At 33.6% G+C, this 25,131-nt stretch overlaps 1 protein-coding gene across 1 annotated transcript in view; it reads left to right on the forward strand.

The window, feature by feature from the left end:
* LOC129085026 (ovostatin homolog 2-like) overlaps window positions 1–25,131 on the forward strand; it is a 40,303-nt gene extending 15,172 nt beyond the window's left edge. Inside the window, exons 15-36 of the mRNA XM_054591440.1 lie at window positions 20–169; window positions 2,178–2,348; window positions 3,152–3,281; window positions 5,714–5,810; window positions 6,244–6,472; window positions 6,841–6,970; window positions 11,698–11,816; window positions 12,467–12,518; window positions 13,272–13,355; window positions 14,079–14,255; window positions 14,996–15,077; window positions 15,663–15,819; window positions 17,690–17,764; window positions 18,651–18,816; window positions 19,598–19,809; window positions 20,693–20,902; window positions 21,346–21,470; window positions 22,558–22,648; window positions 23,008–23,076; window positions 23,699–23,801; window positions 24,522–24,597; window positions 25,002–25,131. Of these exons, the coding sequence (XP_054447415.1) occupies window positions 20–169; window positions 2,178–2,348; window positions 3,152–3,281; window positions 5,714–5,810; window positions 6,244–6,472; window positions 6,841–6,970; window positions 11,698–11,816; window positions 12,467–12,518; window positions 13,272–13,355; window positions 14,079–14,255; window positions 14,996–15,077; window positions 15,663–15,819; window positions 17,690–17,764; window positions 18,651–18,816; window positions 19,598–19,809; window positions 20,693–20,902; window positions 21,346–21,470; window positions 22,558–22,648; window positions 23,008–23,076; window positions 23,699–23,801; window positions 24,522–24,574 (2,682 nt within the window). The 3' untranslated portion in view covers window positions 24,575–24,597; window positions 25,002–25,131. The remainder of the gene's footprint in view (window positions 1–19; window positions 170–2,177; window positions 2,349–3,151; window positions 3,282–5,713; window positions 5,811–6,243; window positions 6,473–6,840; window positions 6,971–11,697; window positions 11,817–12,466; window positions 12,519–13,271; window positions 13,356–14,078; window positions 14,256–14,995; window positions 15,078–15,662; window positions 15,820–17,689; window positions 17,765–18,650; window positions 18,817–19,597; window positions 19,810–20,692; window positions 20,903–21,345; window positions 21,471–22,557; window positions 22,649–23,007; window positions 23,077–23,698; window positions 23,802–24,521; window positions 24,598–25,001) is intronic.

The raw sequence follows: 25,131 nt of genomic DNA on the forward strand, positions 1-25,131 counted from the left end.
TTTTCTTCCTCTCCTTCAGGTGAGCATCGAGTTCTCTAAGGAGCAGGGACTCCCTGGCTCCCAGACTAGCCTCTATCTTCAAGCAGCCCCTGACTCCTTCTGTGCACTCAGGGCTGTGGATAAAAGTGTTCTCCTACTGAAACCAGAACAAGAGCTATCAGCTGAACGTGTAAGCTCTCTGATTTCCTCATTTTCCCCAATTTTATTCAGATTCCTACAAATCAAACCCTTTAGATGATATTTTTGAGATGGAACATGTTGAAAATATCAAATGTTCTCTTCCTTTTTTCGTCATGGATTATATACTTACTTATTTCTCTCAGCTGACCCAGCACTCATACCAATGCAGAATTCTGTAGATAATTATAACAACATAGGCATCATACAACAATGTGATCTTGAAAAAAATCATAGATATAATTACATGTTTGAAGAAACCTAGAAGAATCTCTATGTTGAAAGATACGCTTAGATACAGTCTAATTATTATCTATTAATTCCTCTTCAGACCAGCAATCCCAGACTTTCACACCAAGTTTTTTTCAGTTAATAACTTTTGAATATTTCCCTTTATTTTAACACAAGTGCATATAAATATGGAACTGTTTTAAAATTTCATTTTCCAATTATACTTTATGTTTAGTATAATTTTGTTTTAGTTTCAGGTGTACAACATAGTGTTTAGGCAATCATATGCTTTACAATATGGTCCCCCTCTTACTTCTAGGGCTCACTTGGCATCATACATAGTTATTACAATATTTGACTATGTTTCCTAAGCTGTACTTTACATCCCAATGACCATTTTGTAACTACTAGCTTGTACTTCTTGATCCTTTTACCTTTTTTACCCAGTCCTCCAACACCCCTTCCCTCTGGCAAATATCAGTCTGTTCTCTGTATCCATGAGTTTGTTTCAGTTGTGTTTGTTTGTTTTGGAAATTTATTATCATATTTAAAACTAATCTAATAATTTTTTTATTTATATTATTAAAATTATACTTATTGTCTTAATCCATTTGGCCTTCAGTAGCATTTGGGCTACCAGAGATTGAGTAGCTTATAAACAGCAGAAATTTATTTCTTCCAGTTCTGGAGGCCAGAAGTCTGAGATCAGGTGCCAACAGAATCAGGTGTAGCCTCCCGAGTTGCAGACTTCTTCTTGTGCCCCGGTGGAAGGAACAGGGAGCTTTCTTGGGCATCTTTTATAAGGGTATTAATCTCATTCTTAAGAGCTCTGCTCTGGTGACCTAATCACCTCCGAAAGGTCCCACCTCTTAATACCATCACACTGGGCATTAGGATTACAACATGTGAATTTTGAGAAGACACCAACATTTAGTCTACAGCACCTGTGTGATGTAGAAAAAGTGCCCTGTCTCCAAGAGTCACCACACCTCTTGAATGATCTGATGATTTCCCAGCAGCTACACTTTTTGGAATCTTCCACTTTCAGGCCCATTCATCCCAAGCTCCTTACTATTTCCTGTTGAGTCTGAGAACTATGATTCATTTTTTGACACTTAATGTTGTACATTCTCTTATCTGGAGCTGATTTGGTGTGTATTTTCTCTAATTTCCGTAGGCTAGTCTCCTTTCTTTCACGTAGTCTCATAAGCCTTCCTCTCCAGCTTTCTATACCCTCAAATCTTCAGCAGCAGTGGAAGCTCTATTAGAATTCGGTTTATTTCTCTACTATCAAGTAATTAGAAGGTCACAGTATTATCTGTATCTTAGTAATGTTAAAAATACAAGTCCTGGTTTTTATTACTTCTCCTCTTTGATTTTATGTTTCCTTTAAAATTATATGTGAGAAGATGTAGATTCAGGCAGCTACAATTTTTCTTCAGATTTGGGAGTTCCAGGATCATAATTGCAATGAATTATCTGTACACTAGGCCTTGGCTTAAGCCATAGATCTTCAGGCTTCTCTTTCTTACATGATATCTAAATCCTGCACCAAAGCTGAAAAATCTTGTGAATATGTCACTGACCACCTAAAACAATATTGAAGTTTTCCTCTTCTGGAAGAATGAGGTGACACAAAAATGTTGGATTCAATATTATTGTTTTACTTTAAAAAAAACACCAATAAATGGTTACGGCACAAATTTTCCACTTTTGTAAAAATAAAGAGAATGTTTAAAATCATTGAGAACCATGTGATTTCTTCATAGGTGTACAGCCTGCTTCCAACTGTAGAACTTCATGGTTATTTCTATCACGGTCTCAACCTTGATGATGGCAAGCTAGACCCTTGCATTCCTCAGAAGGACATATTTTACAATGGATTGTATTACATACCTGTAAGCAATAATGGGGATGGAGACACCTATGATATTGTTAAGGTAAGAACAGTTAAAAAATTTTTAATTTATTTTATCTCAATTTTAATTTTAGTACTCATAATGCATATCTATGCTTTATTATTTATGTGGTGTTTTCCTCTTTTTTAAGATAGGTGTCAGTAACTGCTTAAAGAGCAGTCAGAAATTGTCTTAGGAGATATTAATTTTTGTTGATTCTTCTGCTGAAAATAAATTAATTGGTGGCTGAAATTATAAAACTTCATGTTGGAAGTAATGAGATAGTCTTCAATTTATTGTAATAACTCTTATGCAGAAATAGTCGAATCAAGAGGCTAGAATATAGCCAAGGCTCCACCCATTCCAGAGCTATCAATTAGATAGGGCAAGACCTCCATACAACGATCTTCATAGCTGAAGTCACAGGTATAGAAGAAAAGGGGAATGGAATTACATACACTTTTGTTTAAGCCCCAGCTCTCCAAATTGCGAACTGTACACTGTGTATGTGTGTGTGAGACTCTGTGTATGTTTGGTGTTAATTAGGGTAATGATAGTGCCTATTTCATTAGTATTTTTCCTTAGAAGTAAATGGAAAATGATGTAAAGTACTTAGCAAAATCCTAGCACATAATGAATGCTAGATAAATCATACTGATTATTATTTTTTCTCCAAGTTAAAGATTTTCAACACATCAAATACAGGTGATTTGACTTCTAAAATCCAAGACCTTTGTAGCAAAGGAAATATTTATACTTACCATTATAGTGTAGATGACAGATCTTCTTTAGGCCTTGCATGAAAGGAATGCACAACTTTTCTTTTGTTGTTTGTTTCTTTGAAGGCCATGGGTCTGAAAGTCTTTACCAATCTCCATTATCGGAAACCAGAAATATGTTCGATAGAGTGGAGGTCATTCCCTGACCAGATGTTAGGCTATTTACCATCATACGGTGCCACACATAAAAGTGCATGTGAGTAATCTAGAATTTTGTGTCTGGTCAGAGGTGTATTTGGGATAAAACTATAAAAAATAAGAATTTTACATGTAAATTATGCCATGTTTTTAGTTACAGCTAGACCTCCTGTAAAATAAAGCAGAATGGGAATGGTTTGAGCTAAAAGGAAGAACTGGCTTCAGATATGAAGGGAAGTGTTTTTTTTGGTAGAACACAATATGAGAAGTGTCTAAGAGCAGGTAACGTATAGTGATGGAAGGGCAGGCATTACAAGTGAGTATAATACAGGAGAATGAGATGTCCTTAAGGGACCCTTTTACCCTTATTATAGACCACAGTTCAGAGTTAAAGGCAAAGAATATGTTGATTCCTAGAGAGCTAAACAGCTGGCATCAGAGCACTGTGTTCAAATATTAGTCCGTTTCTTACTGGAAGAACTGTAAGCATAAAACTCAGTCATAGTGTTAGATGAATAAGGTAAATAGGTAGATTCCCTATACAGAAATTTCATCACAGAAGCAAAATGAAAAAAGTCATCAAAATATAACCCAAATCAAGGCTATATTCCAGATTGAAAACTCTTAAATAACACCCCTTAAATCCTTCTCACTTACCATTGAGATTAGGCCAGTAATTTAAGTGGGGCTGACCCTGAAGAAGGGTGTCAGAAACACCACTTGAGAAAAAAGAAAGGCCTGACAACTTTCCACAAGGGTAGAATTCATGAGTTCAAGAGGCCCTAAAAGTCCAGAATGTGAAACCACTTTGAAGTCCTAATCAAGGAGTTGAGCTATCAACATTTCTGTTACTACTAGATCAAATCATATTTTGAGATTTGTCAGACACATTTAAACTTTTTAATATCTTTGACTAAAATATACTGAAACCCAAAGTCATTCATTTGATTTCTTTCTTCGGTTATTCATTTATTAATTCACTCAACAAACATTTATTGCGGTCAGGATTTAGTTATGTATATAAATGCAATGGCTTAATCTCTGCTTTCCCAGAACATTTAGTTTAACAAGGAAGACTTACAGTGAAACAGGTAATTTTGAAAACCTGGGAAGAGTGTATTAAATGGAAATAAGATCAATAGAAATGACCTAAGTTTCTCAAGGGCTTATTATGTTCCTCTGGAAAAACTTACATTTATAGTAAGACCTGAAAAGTGAATGATAATACACCACAAAAAGAGTTAGAAGGGCATTTCAAGAGAGAGAAGTACTATGAAAAATGAGATAGAACGTTAAAGCACTTCAGAATGGCAGAAGGTAAGGTTCAAAGGAAAGAGTAAAGATAGCTACAGGAAAAGGGATAAACAGACCGCTTCTGAAGACCTTTTAGGACATTTAAAGAGTTCCGAATTCATTCTAATGCAGTAATTCACTACTGACAAGTTTTAAGCGGACAATCTAATACTTGTTTTCAAAAGATATCACTGACTGCTCTTTGGAAAAAGGGATTGGGACTTGTATTGTCTAACACTATATGAAACATTATAAAAGCTAGTAATTGAGTTGAGAAACAATGGTGTTTGGACTACTAATAAAAAGGCTGTTTTCATTTGGTTGATTATGATAAGTGCAGGATGTGGACAGGTAGGTCAAGAACAATTGTTAAATTTCCAATTTGGGTAAGTGGGTAGATTCTAGTACCCATCATGGAAAATACTCAAAAATAGCAGCAGAAGATACAATTAGTTAACTTTTTGAACAATCTAATTTTAAATGCCTGTAAAGCATCCAAAAAGAAAATTGCACACAGGCAGTATATGTACAGCATGGAGCTGAGAAGAGAGGTCCAGGTGGGAGACACAAATTAGGACACCTCAGCATAAATATTGTAATAAAGTCATCAATGCAGAGACAGAGCACAGTAAGAAAAAGAGGACCTGGAACAGAGCTTCTAGGAGCAAGTCAGGGATGAGGAGATTACATCCTCAAAAGAGAAGGGCAAGGGATGAGAAGGAGCTGGTATAATAGAAGTTAAAAATAGTGACTCTTGAAGAGGATACATTTGATTAAGAATGTCAAATAACCTAGAGGCCAAGCAAGAAAAAGATGTTCTTTAGAATTAGCAATATTTACATCATTAGAAGCTTTAGTGAAAGTCATGTTAGCATAATGGAATCAGCAGGTACCAAACTGGTTTCTGGCCCACACCAGGATGTTAGGCAAGAAGCTCAATTCAGTGAATACACATCACTTTTTCTAAACCCGACTGTGGAGGAACAATGCAGGCTATTTGTTTTTGTTAGTAATGGGACAGATTTGAGAATCAAAATGCTGGGTTGAGATGTACATTTATTGGCAATGAGCACTAGGAGCAACTTTTTCACACTAAGCATATATGCTTAAAGACGTAGCTTATAGATCCATGTGGTTGAAACATGTATTCTTATTCTTCCAAAATAAAGCATTTCTCTTTTCTTTTACCTGGCAAAGTCGTGGAGGAGGAGTTTAACTCTGTAGAAAGTGAACTAATGGAAACAGTAAGAACAAACTTTCCAGAAACATGGATATGGGATCTCATCAGTGTCGAGTGAGCTTTCAACAGTTTTCTTTTCAATGTGCCTTTATTTCTATTTTCTTTTTGTTATTATTTATTTAAAATTTATTTCTGGGTATATAAAGCAGTACCATATTTGTAAAAAAAGATATGTAATATCATTCATTAAGGTGTGCTGATCATGTATTTTATTTTAATTTTTCTCCAGCATTATCATTATTTCATGCAGATGGATGTAACATGACTTAATTTTTAAAAAACAGTGTGGTGTTTAAAGGAATGTGGTCTTTTTAAGGTTAAATTCATAGAAATATAGCTCTCAAGACTTTTGTCTGATGCATATCTAAATAATATAACTCATTTTTAACTTTCAGTTAGTACTTTTTTTCCACTTACTCTAGACTGAATTTAGTTTCCTAGTTTAAACAAAAAACGAACTGATTTTACCAATAATCTATCCTTCTAGTTCCTCAGGTTCAGCAAATCTTTCATTCATCATCCCTGACACTATAACTCAATGGGAGACAAATGGCTTCTGTTTGAATGGTGATTCCGGATTTGGCATTTCATCAACAATTTCTCTGGAAGTCTCACAATCTTTCTTTGTTGAAATGACCCTCCCCTTTTCAGTTGTTCGAAATGAACAATTTGATGTGATTGTCAATGTCTTCAGCTACCTGGACACATGTGTAGAGGTAAGTTGTTGCCTTTGGAGACAAAATCTAGTAAGGGCAAGAAAAGTTTTTAATATTTTCCTTGAAGAGTCACATAGTATTTTCATTCCCAAATGCAAAATTACTATAAAGTAATAGGACTGACTTCCATAATCCTCAAACAAAAGCAATTGCTTTAATTCACGGCAATGATTTAAATGCTGCTTTGAGAATGGCAATTCATATGTATTCTACCATATTTATCTTTGCATGAGAAGAGTCATTTGGTATCTTTTATCTCTGCTAACTTAAATTAAGTAGAGAGGAATTTTCTCAAGATTGGAGGAGGAATAGTAACAGCAAATTATTTAGAGTGCCACCCTCATTACCATGGGTTTTTTATTTTTTAGATTTTTGTTCAACTGGAAGAATCTCAGAATTTTGAGGCAAATGTCCGTACCCCTGAAAACAATGGCAGTGATGTTATTCAAGCTGGAGAGAAGAAAACATATGTCTGGACTCTTATACCAAAGAAATTAGGTAAGCAGCTCTCTATCTATACCAGTCCCTCATAGAAAACCAGCCCATTTTTATTGCCTCTATTTATTTTCCTTAAATTCTCTATACAAACAATTTTTCCCATAGCATTTTTAATTCTTTTTTTATTCTCAATTAAAAATATTATTTTTATAATCCAATTTATAATCTAATTTGCTAATGTTTGTGTAAAGCAAAACCACCCTTCATTTATATAAAAGCATAATATGGTCAAAATACAATATAAATGCTAATTTGTATGACCTCTCAAGCCTATACATATTATCCCAAATGAAGGCTTTATTTTCTTAATGCTGACCAATTTAATTCCCATTTGTTCCTTCACCTATCATCATTAACCCATTTACCTATACAGAAATTGCTCCTTAATCACAATATATTTGCCAGGATTTGCAAATTTATTAAATATGTCATGAGATAACAAAAAACACTTGGAGATCAAACACTGAGAAGCACGTCTCAGTGCACATATTACTTGCAATATAAAACATACATATTTAACCATATCTTCTTGAAAATAGAAAGGAAAAATTAAAAATAGTGTAAAAAATAAAGAAGATAGATGTGATAGATACATATGGTCATTATCACTAAATTAAAAAATTAAATGTCATTAAAATTTTATTTCATATCCTATATTTATTGTATTTTTTTGAGTTTTTTAATCTATTGGGTGACATTGGTTAATAAAATTATACAGGTTTCAGATATATGATTTTATAATATATCACCTGTATATTGTATTGTGTGTTCACCACCTAAAGTCAAATCTCCTTCCACCACAAACAAAACGTATTTTTATGAGATCATTTCAGTTCACCCATGATGTTTATCTAAGACTACTTTTCTTATTAGATTTTAAGTTTCTCATTATTCTAACTACACAAGGTCTTCAAAAATCAACTACTAATCAATGAATGAGTTAACAATGAGAATCAAGGAAGAACTCAAAAGATACCTTGAAACTCATAAAAATGAGTATACAACAACCCAAAATTTATGAGACACAGCAAAAGCATTCCTAAGAGGAAAATTCATAGCATTATAGGCCTATCTAAAAAAGAAAGAAAGAAAAAAGAAAATGCTCAAATAAAAAAAATATAACTTTACACTTAAAGGAACTTGAAAAAGAACAACAAACAAAGCCAAAAGTTAGCAGAAGGAAGGAAATAAAGATCAGAGCAGGAATAAATGAAATAGAGTCTTAAAATATGATACAAAAGGTCAAGGGATCCAAGAGCTGCTTCTTCGAAAAGATAAACAAGACTGACAAACTGTTAACCAAACTCATCAAGAAAGAAAGAGAGAGGACCCAAATAAATAAAGTCAGAAATGAAAGAGGAGTAATACAACTGACACCAAAGAAATACAGAGGATTGTAAAAAAAATGCTATGAACAACTATATGCCAACAAATTGGCAACCTGGACGAAATGGATAAATTTCTAGGTACATGTAATCTTCCAAAACTGAATCAGGAAGAATCAGAGAATCTAAATAGTCAGATTATACCTAGTAAAATGGAAGCAGTAATCAAAAAACTCCCACAAAGAAAAGTCCTGAACCCAGTGGCTTCACAGATGAATTTTACCAAACAGCCTGAAAAGTACTACCACCTCTCCTTCTCAAGCTATTTCAAAAAATTCAAGAGGAGAGAAGGGTCCCAAGCTCATTTTACTAGGCCAGCATTATTTTAATTCCAAAACCAGATAAAGACACTGCAAAAAACAAAGGAGAATTATTGGCCAATATCTGTGATGAACATAGATGCTAAAATCTTCAACAAAATATTAGTACACTGAATACAACAATACATTAAAAAAAGTCATACACCATGATCAAGTAGGATTTATTCTAGGAATAAAAGATAAAAATCATATGATCATATGAATATATGCAGGAAAAGCATTTCATAATGTAGCACTCGCTATGATAAAAACTCTCAGCAACATAAGAATAAAAGGAATATAATTAAACATAATAAAGGCCACATATAAAAAACTGCTCCCAGCATCATACTCAACAGGCAAAAACTATAAGCATTCCCCCTAAGAATGGAAACAAGACAGGGTCTGCTTCTACCTCTCTTATTCAACATAATACTGGAAATCCTAACCATAGCAATCAGAGGAGAAGAAGAAATAAAAGGCATCCAAATTGGAAAGGAAGAAGTAAAACTGTCATTATTTGCAGATGACATGATACTTTACATAGAGAACCCCAACAATTCCACCAAGAAATTACTAGAACCAATAAATAAATTTAGCAAAGTAGCAGGGTAAAATATTAATATCCAGAAATCAGTTGCATTATTATATGCCAATAAGCTAACAAAAATAGAAATTAAGAAGATAATTTCATTCACAATTGCTTCAAAAACATTAACATTACCTAGGAATAAATCTAACCAAGATGTAAAAGACCTGTATACGAAAAATTATAAGACACTGAAGAAAGAAATTGAAGAAGATACAAATAAGTGGAAGAACATAACATGTTTTATGGATAAGAAGAAGTAACATCATTAAAATGTCCATGCTACCCAAAGCAATCTATAGATTCAATGTAATTCCTTCAAGATTCCAACGATGTTTCACCAAACTAGGACAAATATTTCAAAGATTTCTTTGTAACCACAAAAGGCCCTGCATGACAACAGTAATCCTGAGAAAGAACATTTTGAGGAATCATGCTACCTAATATTAAACTATACAATAAGTCCATAGTAATCAAAACAGCATGGTACTAGCATAAAAACAGACACATAAATCAATTGAACAGAATAGAGAGCCCAGAAATAAACCCACATTTTATAGTCCATTAATATTTGACAGAGGAAGCAAACACATAAAATGGGCTACAGACAGTTTTTTCAAAAAATGGTGTTGGGAGAATTGGACAGATACATGTAGAAAAATGAAACTAGACCACCTTCTTACACCACACACAAAAATAAATTTAAAATGGATCAAAGACGTAAACGTGAGACCCACAACCATAAAAATTCTAGAAGAAATATAGGCAGCAATATCTAGGACATTGCTCATAACAATATTTTATCTATCTCCCCAGGCAAGGAAAACAAAAGAAAAAAAAATAAACAAATGGGGCTACATCAAAGTAAAAAGTTTTTTGCACAGCAAAGGAAACCACCAACAAAATAAAAGACAACCCACAGAATGGGAGAACATATTCACCAATATATCTGATAAAATTACCTCAAATTTATAAAGGACTTACAAATTTCAATACCAAAAAAGCAAACAATCCAACTAAAAAATGGGCAGAGGACCTGAATAGACATGTCCCCAAAGAGAACATACAGATGGACAATAAACATAAGTAAAGATGCTCAATGTCACTGATCAGAGAAATGCTAATTAAAACCACAATGAGATATCACTTCATACCTGTCACAATGGCTATCATCAGTAAATCAACAAACAAGTGCTAGGAAGGATGTGGAGAAAAAGGAATCCTTTTGCACTGTTGGTGGGAATGCAGACTGGTGCAGCCTATGTGCAAAGCAGTATGGAGACATCTCAAAAAATTTAAAATGGATCTGCCTTTTGACCCAGAGATCCCACTTCTGGGAGTATATCCAAAGGGACCCCAAACAGTTAATTCAAAAGAACATAAGGACCCCTATATTCGTTGAAGTAGTATTTACAATCGCCAAGATAATGAAACAGCCCAACTATCCATCAGTAGATGAGTGGATAAAACAACTATAGGACATTTACACAATGGAATACAACTCAGCCATTAAAAAAAAGAAGAAAATTTTACACTTTGAGGTAATATGGATGGACCTGGAGAACATTATGCTAAGTGAAATAAGCCAAAGAAAGACAAATACCGTATGATTTTACTCATATGAGGAATCTAATAAACTGAGCTAACAGGCAAAATAGACACAGGTTCATAGAAAGCAGAATGGCAGCTATGGGAGGGAAGGTTAGGGGGTGAAGGGATCAGGCAAAAAAGAAAAAGGGTTCTTGGGCATGGACAACAGTGTAGCGATTGTAGGGGGAGGGGAGTATGAGGGCTAAATGGTAATGGAAAAAAATGCAATAAAAATGTTTTTAAAAGAAACAAAACAACAAAGAAAAATCAAGAACAGTGTATTGATTATGCATATTGGTATATAGGCTTATAGGTAATATTAAACCAAAAGAAGTATATTTCTCAATCCTCTAATTTTTACAATAAGGAAACTAGAGATTAGTTTATTACATGAACTGTGATATCACAGGGAGTAAAAAAGAAATAGATTGTTTTTTAGCACTTGATTTAAATCCAGTACCTTTTCCAATATGTTATATTTTACTATTTTTGTTTATTAGAACTTGGAAAAGTTAGAAGCCCTGGTTATTTGATGTTATGTCCCTATATTGTCATATATAACTTGTAAACTATATCAAGCAACCTTCTCACTTGGTTTTACAGAACTATTATTTTTCTTTAAAATTTCTTATGTTTTAATTAAGTAAGTGAATCACTTATTTAACATAAGGAATCTTGAAACAGGTAAAAACAAACTATACCAAATTATTTCCTGTCAGGTGAGAGAGGGGGATATTCTAGTAAGCATAAATACGATAAAATTCAGTGCATCTGTTTCAAAATGTGGTTTACAGGCTATTTATTATTTTCCATTACAGAAGCAGCCAATAATCACTTTAACTTAAATTTGGAAATGTTTTCCAGGTAAAGTGAACATCACTGTAGTTGCTGAGTCCGAACAGACTAATGCTTGCCCAAATGGAGCAACCGAGCAGCAAAATCTAAACTGGAAAGATACTGTGGTCAAGAGTTTGTTGGTAAAGGTATGTACACACAAAACTGTCAAGCTCTTCCAGATATGAAAGAGACAGTATCTAATGGGTTAAATATTAAAAGACATTCTCTCTGAAGTACTTAATTGACCATAGTTACGTTTGACACAAGACGTGTCATCTGAAATTATTTCAAACAGCAATAAAATTCATCTTTTTCTTAACTAATACTTGACCCAGAATAGTAAAACATACCACTTAAAACAGGCTTGATGACTTGTTGTTTGCTTCAGATTCATGATGTTTTATGTATGGTTATTCTTTTTCCCTTTGCCTTTTTGACTGACTCAAATCCAAGACAAATCTACTTGTCCTGTGCAGCTTCCACCATCCTCACCTCTTGACATATTCCTACTCTGCAGAACACTTTGTATATTGGAGATGTTAGGCAGTATCAGAGGAGTTGAAAGTGTCCCACAAGGACATCAGAGTTATCTCAGTCCAAACTGTGGGAACACAGGGGCTTCTATGGATGTGGATAACGTATGATGACTTCCTGATATAAAAAGAAGGGGACAATGAATGAATCTTCTCCCAAAGACAAATATGTCCAGTCATATTTATGTAAGCTGATGCTTTCCTTCGTGGAAAGATGATCCAGGCTCATTATTTTGTGTTTGTTTTTGTTTACTCTTTGACAGCCTGAAGGTATTGAAAAGGAAATGACTCAAAGTTTTCTTATCTATACAGAAGGTAAGAGGATCTTTTAGGTGGCCAACTTGGTTCTAAAGAAAATTTATCAACACTTGCTGTACTGAGTACCTCAGAGATTTATTCTAAATGCCTAATAGAGTATTATTTTATTTCATGCCCTATTTTTTACGGTGTAATTTTAGCCAAGAAAAACTATAGTAGTTATGGGATTTCATTATTAAAATCCAACTCATTGATCTGCCTCAACCTATTTTTCCTACCTTGTATATTTTTGGATTCTTTTGTCATATGATTGTGACAAACTGTTGGACAGTGGGAAATTGAGAGTATGCCCAAATTACATATAATGTAACCTTTGTTTTTATGGTCTTGGGATGAAGTAATCACTGCCCTTCAATTGCCTGCTTAATGGCCATCACAGTATTGTTTTATCTGGTTGATAATGATATGATTTTAATACCTCAAAGGTATCTCCAAGATTTATGTATTGTGTGTGCTATTTTATATGTCATAGTCAATAATTTTTGACATTTTTTATTCATAAGTAGTACAGGCACTAAACTAATGGAGAATAGGAGGCATTAGCTAACACACAGATATATATCCCATTTTATGAATATATTATCATTCTAAATTAATCAAAACCTCAATTTATCTCTTCTAACAAGCAACTTGTAAAATAAAAATAAATAATGGAATATATTACATAGTACATTTGTTCCACAAGTCTTCTGCTGTTGTTTATAAAAAGAAGCCATCACATTATTTATTTTACTGATATTTCCTTTCCAGGTACCAAAGCCTCCACACCTGTAGTTTTGGATTTGCCAGACAACGTGGTGGAAGAATCAGCCAGGACTTTTTTCACTGTTGTGGGTAAGTTGCTTAAACTTTGTGTTTCACAATGATTTGAAAATCTTGATTGATGTAGTCTTTAAAAATTCCTTAAAATAACATGATGGAGAGTTTTCTTATATTTACTATCAATTGAAGATAATTGTTTTTGAGGGATATCCTCTAAGCTTGATTCCATATGGGAATTTAAAGAATTATAGCACCATTTTCAAATCTGTGTCCCTAGGAATCACTTGTCCTAGTGGGCAATAACTGATGTTTAAAAAACAAAGGGTTCTATTATAGTTTATTAATCTGAAATATTAAATTTCCCTTTGGAGAGTCAGAATAATCTTTGCTTGTTATAAATGCTGGAAATTTCCTCAAGTAATAGTAGAAATCTGTTTTTCAAAATTTAAACTCCTGTATCACTAACATCAGCACTTTGAGGGAAAGGGAAAGAATACAGTTTATAATTCGTAGGGTCAGTTTCTCAAAAAATAAACAAGGAAACAAACACACTTTCTTAACTTTCTTTTCTCTGGTAATGACATTTTTCAGAAATAGTTTTCATACCAGACTCTTAACTCTACCCTTCATGTCAGTCTCCTCTTTAGAATGACTTCATGAAAATTGTCCTTGTTTCCACCTTTTAGACTTAATTTTAGGCATTTTCTACTTAAACTATGCTTCTTTAGACTATAGTTATTAATGCTCAGATACCAACTTTAAGTAACAGTCACTTTCTGCTTTTCCTATTTTTAGGGGATATTCTAGGACTTGCAATGCAGAATCTGGAGAATCTTCTCCAAATGCCCTATGGAGGTGGAGAGCAGAATATTGCCTTACTAGCATCTGATACCTTTGTCCTTGACTACCTGTCATCTACTAAACAATTGACAGAGGAAGTTAAAGCTAAGGCTGTTGTTTTCTTAGCTAACGGTGAGAAGGTTTAAGTAATTTCTGCCCATGGTAGATGAAATCAGCTGTTACTGACCTCAAAATGTCAAAAATCTTTTATTCGGAAGTAGTTGCAAGGGCAAGAAGTGGATGTGCACTGAGGTACTCTGAGCTTGAGCTATGTATGTGGTTTTTGTTTTTGGTATTCTGGGGGTTTTAGACGTCAATACCTGTGTAGTCATTTAGTGCCACAATATAAAACTAACATTTCAAATTATAAATTCAGGTTTTTTAGTGCCTAATATTTTGCCAAGCTATCTTGTTTGTTGTTGCTATTAATAGTAGCTAGAAATGGTTTATTTATCAACTTCTGTATTTATCTTTCAATTGTGTTTCATTGCAATGAAGTGATTGGATTTGTATGTAGGAAAAAGATGTATAAGTCTTGTAAAATGTGATGTTAAGGGAAAGTCCAAGGGTATGATTTCTTAGATTTTCCTTTTAGAAAGATAACACTGAAACAAAAGAACCTTAATGAAATAGTGAAAATGCCAGTTTTTAAACCAGGCTCAGTCACATGTAATGTCTTGTCATTAAAACTCTCTATGGTAGGAATTTTTTTTCTCAGTATAGATAGAGAACCTCAGTCAGAAATTAAATTGAAATAATCATCTAGCAATTCATATCTGTCTAACACTGAAATGCAAGACTTGTACTACATCATTCTTTTTCTTCTAACTTTCTTAGATTAAAAAATAATTTTCTGCAATGTTGTATTTTAGGCTATCAAAAGCAGCTGACTTTCAAAAACTCCGATGGCTCATATAATGTGTTTTGGCAGAGGAATCAAGAAGGAAGCTTATGGTGAGACCTGAAAATTTTATTTTAAATAATGTAGAAATGATCTGAGGAGGGCTTATGAGAGAATGAGAGAATGAGGTTAGGAGGGATTTTAAAGTAAATTGGTTTTCAAAGTGACTTTCAGAGGTGAATCAGATAATACTAAAATACTTTATTATTCCAGCTCTAATACAATATACCTAGCGTCTCACGGCAAATTTAATGATACCCTCTCAACTCCCACAGCTTGTTAACTCCCTGGAAAATGCCATAACTTAACCTGCATTTCTTAAAGTCCCATGCTGATTCAGGAGAGTAAAACTAGACGTCCCCAAGGCATCTAATTACACCCAGTCTCTCCCCACATGTGGATAATCTAATGAACGATATAGCAAGAACTTTGTGTATAAACAGCCTGGAAATTACCTACTTTTGTTTTTACATATCGCTAATCAAAACATTGTATTGCCCCAAAGGAAAGAGCCACTATCAATACTAACTACAGTTAAATTTAGCCAAATTAAAACCATGATGATGAATCTTTTGAGTAGCTGACATTATCACTTCTTTTTTATCTAACTTTCATCTAACTGGTGGTATGCATTACAGGCTCACGGCCCTTACTTTTAAGACATTTGAGAGAATGAAGAAATATATTTTCATTGATGAACAAGTTCAACAACAGACCTTGCTCTGGCTTTCAAGCAAACAGGAAAGCAATGGCTGCTTTAAGAGTGATGGCAAACTTTTCAACTGTGTCTGGGAGGTGAGAGATTAACAGAAGTAGGCTTTCCTTGCTCGTTGGTATTGCCTACCTTCCCTACTTCTGGCCTGACTAATCTGGAACATGAACATTTTTTCTTGGGCATATTACCCCTTCTGAGCCTGTTGAAGTCATAGGCCTGTGGTGTGTTAGTCAACAGCATCACTGCTAGATATAAAGAACTCCTCCTGAATCTATTCTTTGTCTTGGTGTCTTTGGCTTGTCCGTAGAACCAATCTGTTTCAGGATATAAACTAGCAATAGGAGAACGGGGAGAGAAAAGGAACTCAGAGAACATTCATAAGTTTGGAACCAGAAGATAGGTTAAGGGAAGGGTCCTTGAGCAGGTAATTTATTCTTATTTATGGGCGACAAGAAAGTTCAGAAATAGTATTTAGTAATTTATATTGTTTCAATGAAGCACTCTTCCAATACCTTCTCAAGTCAAAGCATGAAGACCTCACTTGCTGTAGGTCATAATACAAGTCAGGTGAAATAATCACTCCTTCCGTTTTCCTGTCCATATATAGGTAAATCCCTAGGCATCCTCTCTCCTGCTTTACTTACTTTGTAGACTGCTGCCCACCTGCATTCCATCCTCTGTGTCCTTTATTTTCCTAACATTTGTATTTCTGTATGCAAATCCCTGATCATGATATTTTATTACCCTGACACCCTCTTAAATATCCTGGGTTTTTCCTTTGTGTCTTCAGAATCACCACTTCTTTCTTGGAATTTGTAGTATAAAGCTAATCCACTTCAAAATATGGGTGAATGGCAACTCTGTATTGTATTTAATCTTAATGTGAATTGCTTTTAAGTTGTTTTATGATTACAAGTGTGGGAAAAATGTGTTTAAATTATTTCAAACCTATTTCTCACAACAGGAAGCCTCTGATAGAGAATAACATCTGTTCTTATGTAAAAAATCAGAATTTTTCATGTTTTCTTCTAAAACACCTCCACATTTCTTTTTATTGGATTCATCACTGATCACTCTGTCAGTTTGTGTGATCTTACCCAATCTTTTTCCATAATTGTGCGTGTGCATGCTTTTTAAGTTGAGTGGGAGAAAGAAGCAAAAAAATAAAATAAAATCTTATACTGGTCCCCACATCTTATTTTAGTACCCAAAATCTGCAGTTATTTACCACTTGATAACTGAGCTCCTCAGAGATATTTTTTTCTGAAGAAGCTTATGCTAAAGCAGCAGATCCCAAATGCCATCTGAATGTTATTTGCATCAGTACCAGCAGAGTACCCATTAAATTTAATTTCCTTATATATTATTCCTGACCTTTTGAATCAAAATCTCTTGTGTGGATACTGGTTCATTTTATGTTTAAGTTCCCCAGAAAATTTAATGCACCATTTGCAAACCACATAACTTACGTTTTTCTAATCTTATACCACAAGAATCCGTGACACCTGATTATTGTTACTTCTCAGTACAATATCCCAGGGATGTTGAAGAATATTCACAATAACTTTCTGCTCCATCCCATGTGAAATTCTTTGTCTGCTTTCTAAAATTAATACCAAATAAAGTAAAATTTGACTTGTCATAAGAACTGCTTGAAATTCATGCTCAATACCAGGCAACATAAATACAATTATATTTGTCACTTAAGTATACTTGAGATTAATTTTATGTTATCTCTCATTATTACATTGAATCCTGGTAGATTTTTGCTCAGATAGTATGGTTATTAACAAATTAATTTAAAAATTACACACTTTCAGGTGGTTTTTAATGAATAATGGTAATTGTTTCAATGTTTCTTTTATGCTTCATTTCACTTGAGAAGAACAGCTGTTCTTTTGTGCACTGCTCTCCTGTATGACTCATTTTGTTTGTGCATGTGTGTGTTAGGGAGAAGATGAAGAGGACATTTTACTCACTGCATATGTTGTTGGAGCATTCCTGGAAGCTGGACTCAACTTTACTGTAAGGATTCCCATCATCTTTAAGTTTCAGTCTGTTGAATGCATATTAATAGACTGAAATAGGAGTTATTTGAAATTCTTACACTGGGTGAAACATCAAATGAACCTTTCATTTATTACCTCTCTTTCAGTTGATGTTACTCAAGCTATTTTTCATTCATAGAAACCTTTGATGAACACTATTGGTTTTTCCTTAGGGAGAATATACACCTGTGCACACATACAGAAGTCTTTCATACCATTTCTATCATTTCAGGTATTTACATATCTTCTGAAGTTCAGTCATGAATTTCAGATTAAGAGCCCATTCTCCAAGTAGAACCATAACCTGGTATTCTGTTTCACTAAGCAGTTCAATATGTAAACATTTCAACCTAAGTGTTGTTCCTCTTGGCTGCCTCCCATTCCAAAGGTCAATTTATCTGATTGCACAATCTATCCCTGAAAGAAGGTACTAGGAAATTTCATAGTCATTGCATATCTCAAAAACCATCTTTAGAAATATCTCAAAAATCATCTTTAAAAAGCTTCTATTTTAGTATTAGAATAAAATATCTTAAATCTAAAAATAAACTTATATTCTTTGCCACATATAAGAACTTTATATTATTAACTAAAATATGACTGATCAGATATAGAAGCTGGCATTTTCAGATTATTTAAATTTTATTTCTCATCCTAGTAATCCATTTAAAATTAATTTTATTGATATTTATAAAGCATAATACATATATGTGTGTATATATATATATGAATAGGTTTGTATGTAAAGTATACTTCAAGGACATATTATGTATGTTATAAAGAATGATAAGTTCAAATACTCAGCAAGCTTATAAAGTGTTTGGGTATCATTTTAAAATATGTGGTTTTTTTTGCATGACAAGTTTCCTGCCCTACGGCATGGGTTTTTCTACCTAGAGGATGCATTGGAAAATGGTGTTAGCAATGGCTATAATCATGCAATACTAGCTTATGCTTTTGCATTAGCTGGAAAAGAGAAGCAAGTGGAATCCTTACTCCAGATTCTGGATCAATCTGCTACAAAAAGAAGTAAGCATTCTTATTTACTTTTGCTAATAGAGATGACCTTGAGAATAAAGTGATGAAACTTAACAATCATATAGGAACCCTCTCTTCACTAGTATATTTCTATTTCTCTCATGTAATTTCTGAATAGCTCTTTATCTTTAAAGAGCAATATCTATTTTCTGTTTTCTGCTAGTTTCTCCTTAAAGGAGCAAAATAAAGGAAATCAAGCTTAGTGACCATACTATAGAAAATAAAAACTGCTTGTAAAACTTAATCACATACCATTTTTGACCTTAGGAAGTTGCTATTTAAAGCTATATTTGTTTCTTAAGGTTGCCATACAAAATGCCAGAGCCTAGGTGGCTTAAACAACAAAATATAGTTTTATTTTTTCATGGCTCTAGAGGACAGAATTCTAAGGTCAAGGTGTCAGCGCATGCGGCTTCTTCTCAGGCCTTATTCTTGGTTTGTAGATGTCCATCTACTCCCTCCATATTCACCTTGTGTTTGTGTGTGCGCGCACGAATCTTTGGTGTCCCTTACATGTGTTCAGATTTCCTCTTCTAGGAAGGACACCAATCATACTGGATTAGGGTACTCCCTAATGGCCTCTTTTTAACTTAATCCCTTTTTTGAAGGCTTTATCTCCAAATACAGTCATTTTCTGAGGTTCTGGAGAACATATGAATTTTGAGGGATGCCGTTAAGACCATAACAGAAATCAAGAATGAAATTTGCTTCATTTTTATGTGTAATCAGTTCTCCTTATAGGGACTGTGTGCAATTTTTTTCTTTTTCTCAGATAATGTGATATATTGGGAAAGCCCTAAGAAACCCCAGACAGAAGCATCCCTGTCCTTTATTCCTCGCACATCTTCTGCTGATACTGAAAAGACTTGCTATGTGCTGTTGGCCATCATTTCCGAAGAAACTCCTGACCTCACATATGCTAGTAAGATTGTGCAGTGGCTTGCCCAACAGATGAATTCCCATGGAGGCTTCTCGTCCACCCAGGTGATTGGTGGGTCTGATAGCAATAACAATATGTTTAATGCAAAAGACATTACAATACACTAGACAGCAAAGACAATCACAGAAAATGTCTACTGAGATTAAGGCTATTTGCTGTTATAAATCTTATTATATTTAGTTAACAATTATTTATTGGTCAGTTTCTGTGTATCAAGGACTCTACTCGGAATTCTCCATTTACAGATTAATAAAACGAGGCCCCTTTTCAAGGAATTTATCCTTATTTATATCTCAGCTTTCACAGTAAAAAATAGAATGAAAATCTGGAAGAGATTGTTTTCATAAATACCAGGGTCTTGATGATTAGTTAGATATTATGGTCAAGAAGAAATATTTTTGTGGTTTGGGAAAAGTTAATGAAATGAATGTATAACAGAAGACATAGGTATGAAGAACAATGATGTATATCCTTCCTTAACCAGAAAAAATGTTTAAATATGAAGAAATACAGTTTTGTTCCCACGGGGAAAACCTTCACTTCCTTATTTGCTTTCTTTTTTCTGTCTTCACCCATCTTAGTGACTCTCCCAACAGCGTTTTCAGAGTCCGACTTCCCGTCTCCAAAGATAGCTGGATATAAGCATTGTCCAAGGCAGCTTAATTATATAATATCAGATCAGAAAATACTTGGCACTGCTTTCAACAACAGAGATTATACTTTATACAATCCTCTAGGTAAATCTAATTAAGATCTGTAAAAGAACATAAATTTAAATGGCAACAACTATCACAATCATATATTTTCTTGTCCTTTAGGATATTGCTTCTTGATGTTCTATTGACCTGTTTAGGAATGTTTCTGTGGACTGATTTAAATATTGGAACATAACAGAGCTCATATCATTACTTGTACTGTTCTGTGCAGGACACTGCTGTCTGTCTGCTTGCCATAACCTGCTATATGAAGTTAACATTCTCTAATGGTCAAAACACTGTCACCTTACGCAGTGAAGAATCCAGTGAGATTTTCCAGGTTAATAATGACAACCGCTTACTGGTCCAGCGATCAGAGCTAACAAAAGCACATGGGCACTACACAGTAGATGTGGAAGGACATGGTTGTGCATTTATTCAGGTAATAAATATCTACCCCAGAGGGAAATGAATATTTGCCAGTAAAAAGGTCAGACTATCTGCTCAGTTATATATAAAGTGTTATTCTACCATTTTGCATAATTCCAAGATTATTTGTACACTCTCATTGATATGTTCTAGTCATTAGCTGAAAATGCAAGTTCTTTATGAAGAAGTATTTACTCTTAAGGATAACTGGATAACTGAGAAGTTTCTTAAGTAATGTCACTGTTAGAAAGTATTCAAATATTTCTATTAAATTATGTTGTTAAAGATTCTTGTGTATTCTGAAAACTAAACAATTATATTTAGCCTTACTCCTTGATGAGTAGAGATGTAAGATAAAGTGCATTAATAATGAACATAAGAGAAACAGTAAGTCCTTTAGTCTTTACTACAGAATAAATGGATGGATTTTTTTTAATGATTTGCTACATTTTCTAGGTTACCCTTCAGTATAATGTGCTACTACCTACGGAGGAATCTGGCTTTTTCCTTTCCTTGGAAATGGTAAAGAAAAACTCTCCCAATATATTCCAGAGTAATTTTGACCTGACGGTAACTGTTGAGTAAGTATCCCATTTTATCATCAATTTCCACATTAGAGAGAGGGTAATATATCAAAAAAAATAATAATTATTTTAAACCATAGTAAAATAACAAAATATGAATGATGGTAAGCAAGATGTGAGTTTACTTGTTGGTATGTAATTTCTATAACATAGTCACATTTTATAGTTTTCTGTAGAGACACCACAATTTAGTACAACTTGAACTAAATCAGAGCTAGAATTATGCAAGTATAATTTATACTGCATGCAGATATAACTTGCAGGCTTCTGCTACACAGGCACTCCAACAATACTTTCATTTTTTTTGTATGGAAGTACTCTTAGTTCTGATCAATGGAGATACTATTTTCCCACCTAAAAACACACGCAGATGGGCCTAGAAGAAGAAATCTGCAAATGCTTATTCTATAACAATAGAGTAAAATTTAAGTTTTTACTTTTCAGAGTAGAAAGCAAAATAATTCTTTTAAACTAAAATATAAACTATAGGTGCCAAAGAGTTTTAACTTTAGTTAATATGTGAAGAAACACTAAGAAAAATTAGTTTGAAGGATTTTCTTAGGATTTCCAAATGATAGTCTCATGAACACCAGAACTAAAATGAGAACTAAATTAACTTCACACTCCAACAATCCTATCCAGTGTTAGGGACACAAGCTAGAATATCTCTTAGGGACATGTCTACTCTATGATTCTACCAACATCTGATTTTTTAAATTAAGATTTCCTTTAGGTTTTGTGCAAATCTTAATCTACCTACCATAGATATATGTAATATTAATTACAAGCTTTGTAAGTTCTGACTTTGAGGCTTCAGGTAATCTTAAAAGCAGGGTTTGGGGAGGTTATAGGCTCAGATAATTCATTAATCACTCCAACTTATGTTGCTTTATTTCATCTCATCCGTTATCTTTCCAATTGTACCTATTCTGATATGAGAATGGCTCTTTTCAGGTGTTTTCTCCTCAGCTGTACCTTTTCTCCTAATGTATATAGCTAATTTGTATGTATGTGCCCACCACCCTTGTCACAAGTCACTTTTCTAAACTGATGTCTAAACTAGCATTTTGTTTTTAAATTTCAGATACACTGGAATGCGCACTTACTCCAGGATGGCCCTTGTTGATGTAAAAATGCTATCAGGATTTACTCCAGTGCTGTCATCCACTGAGGAGGTAAATAATAGAAACCCAATCTTTCAGCACAGGAGAAGCAACAGATGAAATGACTGGTCAGCAAAACCAAACTATGGAACTCCTTATTTGAATAGTTATTCAAGAGTTCACATTTTCATTTTTGCTGTAACGTCAGAGGGCGGTGTTCTTAACTTAAAGCAATTAGCAGACATTATCTCCCATAGTCTCCAGTCTGTTTCTTAAGTTCCTCTTCGTGCTTATGAAAATATCACAGCACAAAGAAACATTCCATAAGATAGATTCCTGACAATTGGTTCAATAAAAATTAGGAAGTATTCAGTACTGGAATAGTACTCTTTAATATAATTGCCTGTCCTTCGCTGCCAATTTCTTCAAAGCTTGAAAACAATGGCCAAGTGATGAAGACTGATATCAGGAATGACCATGTTCTTTTCTATTTGGAAAATGTAAGTTGAGCAATAATTTTTTTTCCTTCCTTGTTTTTTTTTTTCTTATGAGAATAATTGGATGAGTCTATTCCTTTTAGATATACATGACATGGTTTCTCTAAAAATAGTGGACATTAAAGATTATTGGTGGTCTTCTATCCCAGGGATTATCTTCTCCCTGCTAACTCTAATGTTATTTCATGTGCACCTTGACTATCTGGCTAGATAATTCTTAAGTTTAGAAACATAATTTCCCTGTTTTACTTTCCTCATGGCATCTAACATAGTGTGGTCACAGAGTAGCTGTATAAATCTTTTATAATTTGATTTGAACCCTGATGAAGGTGGCATGAGTTTTAGAGTCATCCTTTCTATGTGCACATCATTGCATTTCACATAAATGCCTACATTACTACTTTCAGATAATTTCTTGCACCTCAATGTAGGCAACAGAACTTAAATTTTTGTACAATTTAATTTTGCCTAACTAATTATTTAAGATTAAGTCCTCATGTAAGATGTACAATATTGAAACCCTGGATCTATTTAATTGGATAGATAATGAACTTCTGGAGATAGTTTTCTCACTGATTTCTTTTCCAGATCTTCTCTGATGTATTAGGAATTTGTGTCTTTACAGGTTCCTGGTACAGCATACAGTTTCACTTTCTCCATTGAGCAAAGCTACTTTGTGTCCAACATTCAGCCTGCCCCAGCCATGGTGTATGATTATTATGAAAAAGGTAGGCAAGCAACAACCACACCCTAAAGTTATCGAACATGATATTTATATCTAAGATTCCCTGAGCTACAGAATTTTCCAAAATCTCCTTCAGTCTACAAAGACTATACAGCAAATGGTTTTACTTTATATATTGAATTGTTTTTCCTTCATGATATATCTTCTGAAGGGGCCAGCTTCCAGTTACCAGAGTTTTTCAATACCTAGATTCCTTCTGATATGATGTGCAAGAGCTCCCTTTTAACCTTAAATACAAACTCTGCTAAGTGTCATGTCCTTTTTATTGTTGTTAATGGCAAGATTTTATGGTAGATTTCATGCTATCTTTATGAACTTCAGTTTGAAAAGGGGAGTGGGCAATATTCTGAAATGTTACAAGAAATGTTGATACATTTAGGTTTTGAACCAATTACTAAGGTATTGTAGAGACCATAAAAAATTTCCCTGGATTATTTGTGTATTAGTTCCTTATTGAATGTCTTACAAAGTTTGTCAAGAGGTGTTTGAATTCTGGCTCTGTCACTTATTAATAGAATAATTTGATTCATCAAGTGCCTTAAATTTTAATAACATATTTTTGGATTTAGAAAACAAAGAAGTGACTGATTGTCTTGCAAAATTACTGAAAAGATTAGGCTTAGTATATCTACAACTGACTGACCTAATCTGATTATAAAAAGTTGGAGCTCCAATAAGGATGAATTTTCTCTTTATTTTCCAGATGAGTATGCCATTATTTCTTATAATGTCTGTAGTGTTTCAACTTCCCATTGAGACAAAACAAAACACAGAAAAAGGTAAGGAAATTGTATACATTATAGACTACTGAAACACATATGGTAAAAAAAAATTAAAACCTAAAGATAAAACATTGAATAAGAAAAAGAAAAGTCTCTAGTATTTAACAAGGATTGTATAGCTATGTGCACTAGATTAGTATTCTCATAGTCATTAAGATTCCATTAATTTCTTTAAAATAGCTTCAAAGAATGTGCAGATACTTAGTGCCTTTTACGAATCTCTTATTTTTTTTCATGAATTGATATAAAGTTCATTATATATGTATGTACATATATTTATACACATTCATGTCCATATTAAGTGTGTATGTGTATACATAGGTATGTTTATATATCTATATACTTATGTACATATACATACACAAATTTATTTATTGTTTAAAGTGTGTTTTAAATCCTAGGTGGAAAGCTATTTGTTTTGAATATACTTATCCTTCTGAATCAAACCTGAAAGAAAACCATGCAGAATCTGGAACCTGCTATGTCTTCTTCCCAGATTTTCTTTGTTATCCATTAAATGCTGTGATTTCA

This window comes from Pteronotus mesoamericanus, unplaced genomic scaffold, assembly GCF_021234165.1.
Source record: "Pteronotus mesoamericanus isolate MK-2021 breed Mesoamerican mustached bat unplaced genomic scaffold, CSHL_Meso_final scaffold_21, whole genome shotgun sequence".
Classification (NCBI taxonomy): domain Eukaryota; kingdom Metazoa; phylum Chordata; class Mammalia; order Chiroptera; family Mormoopidae; genus Pteronotus; species Pteronotus mesoamericanus.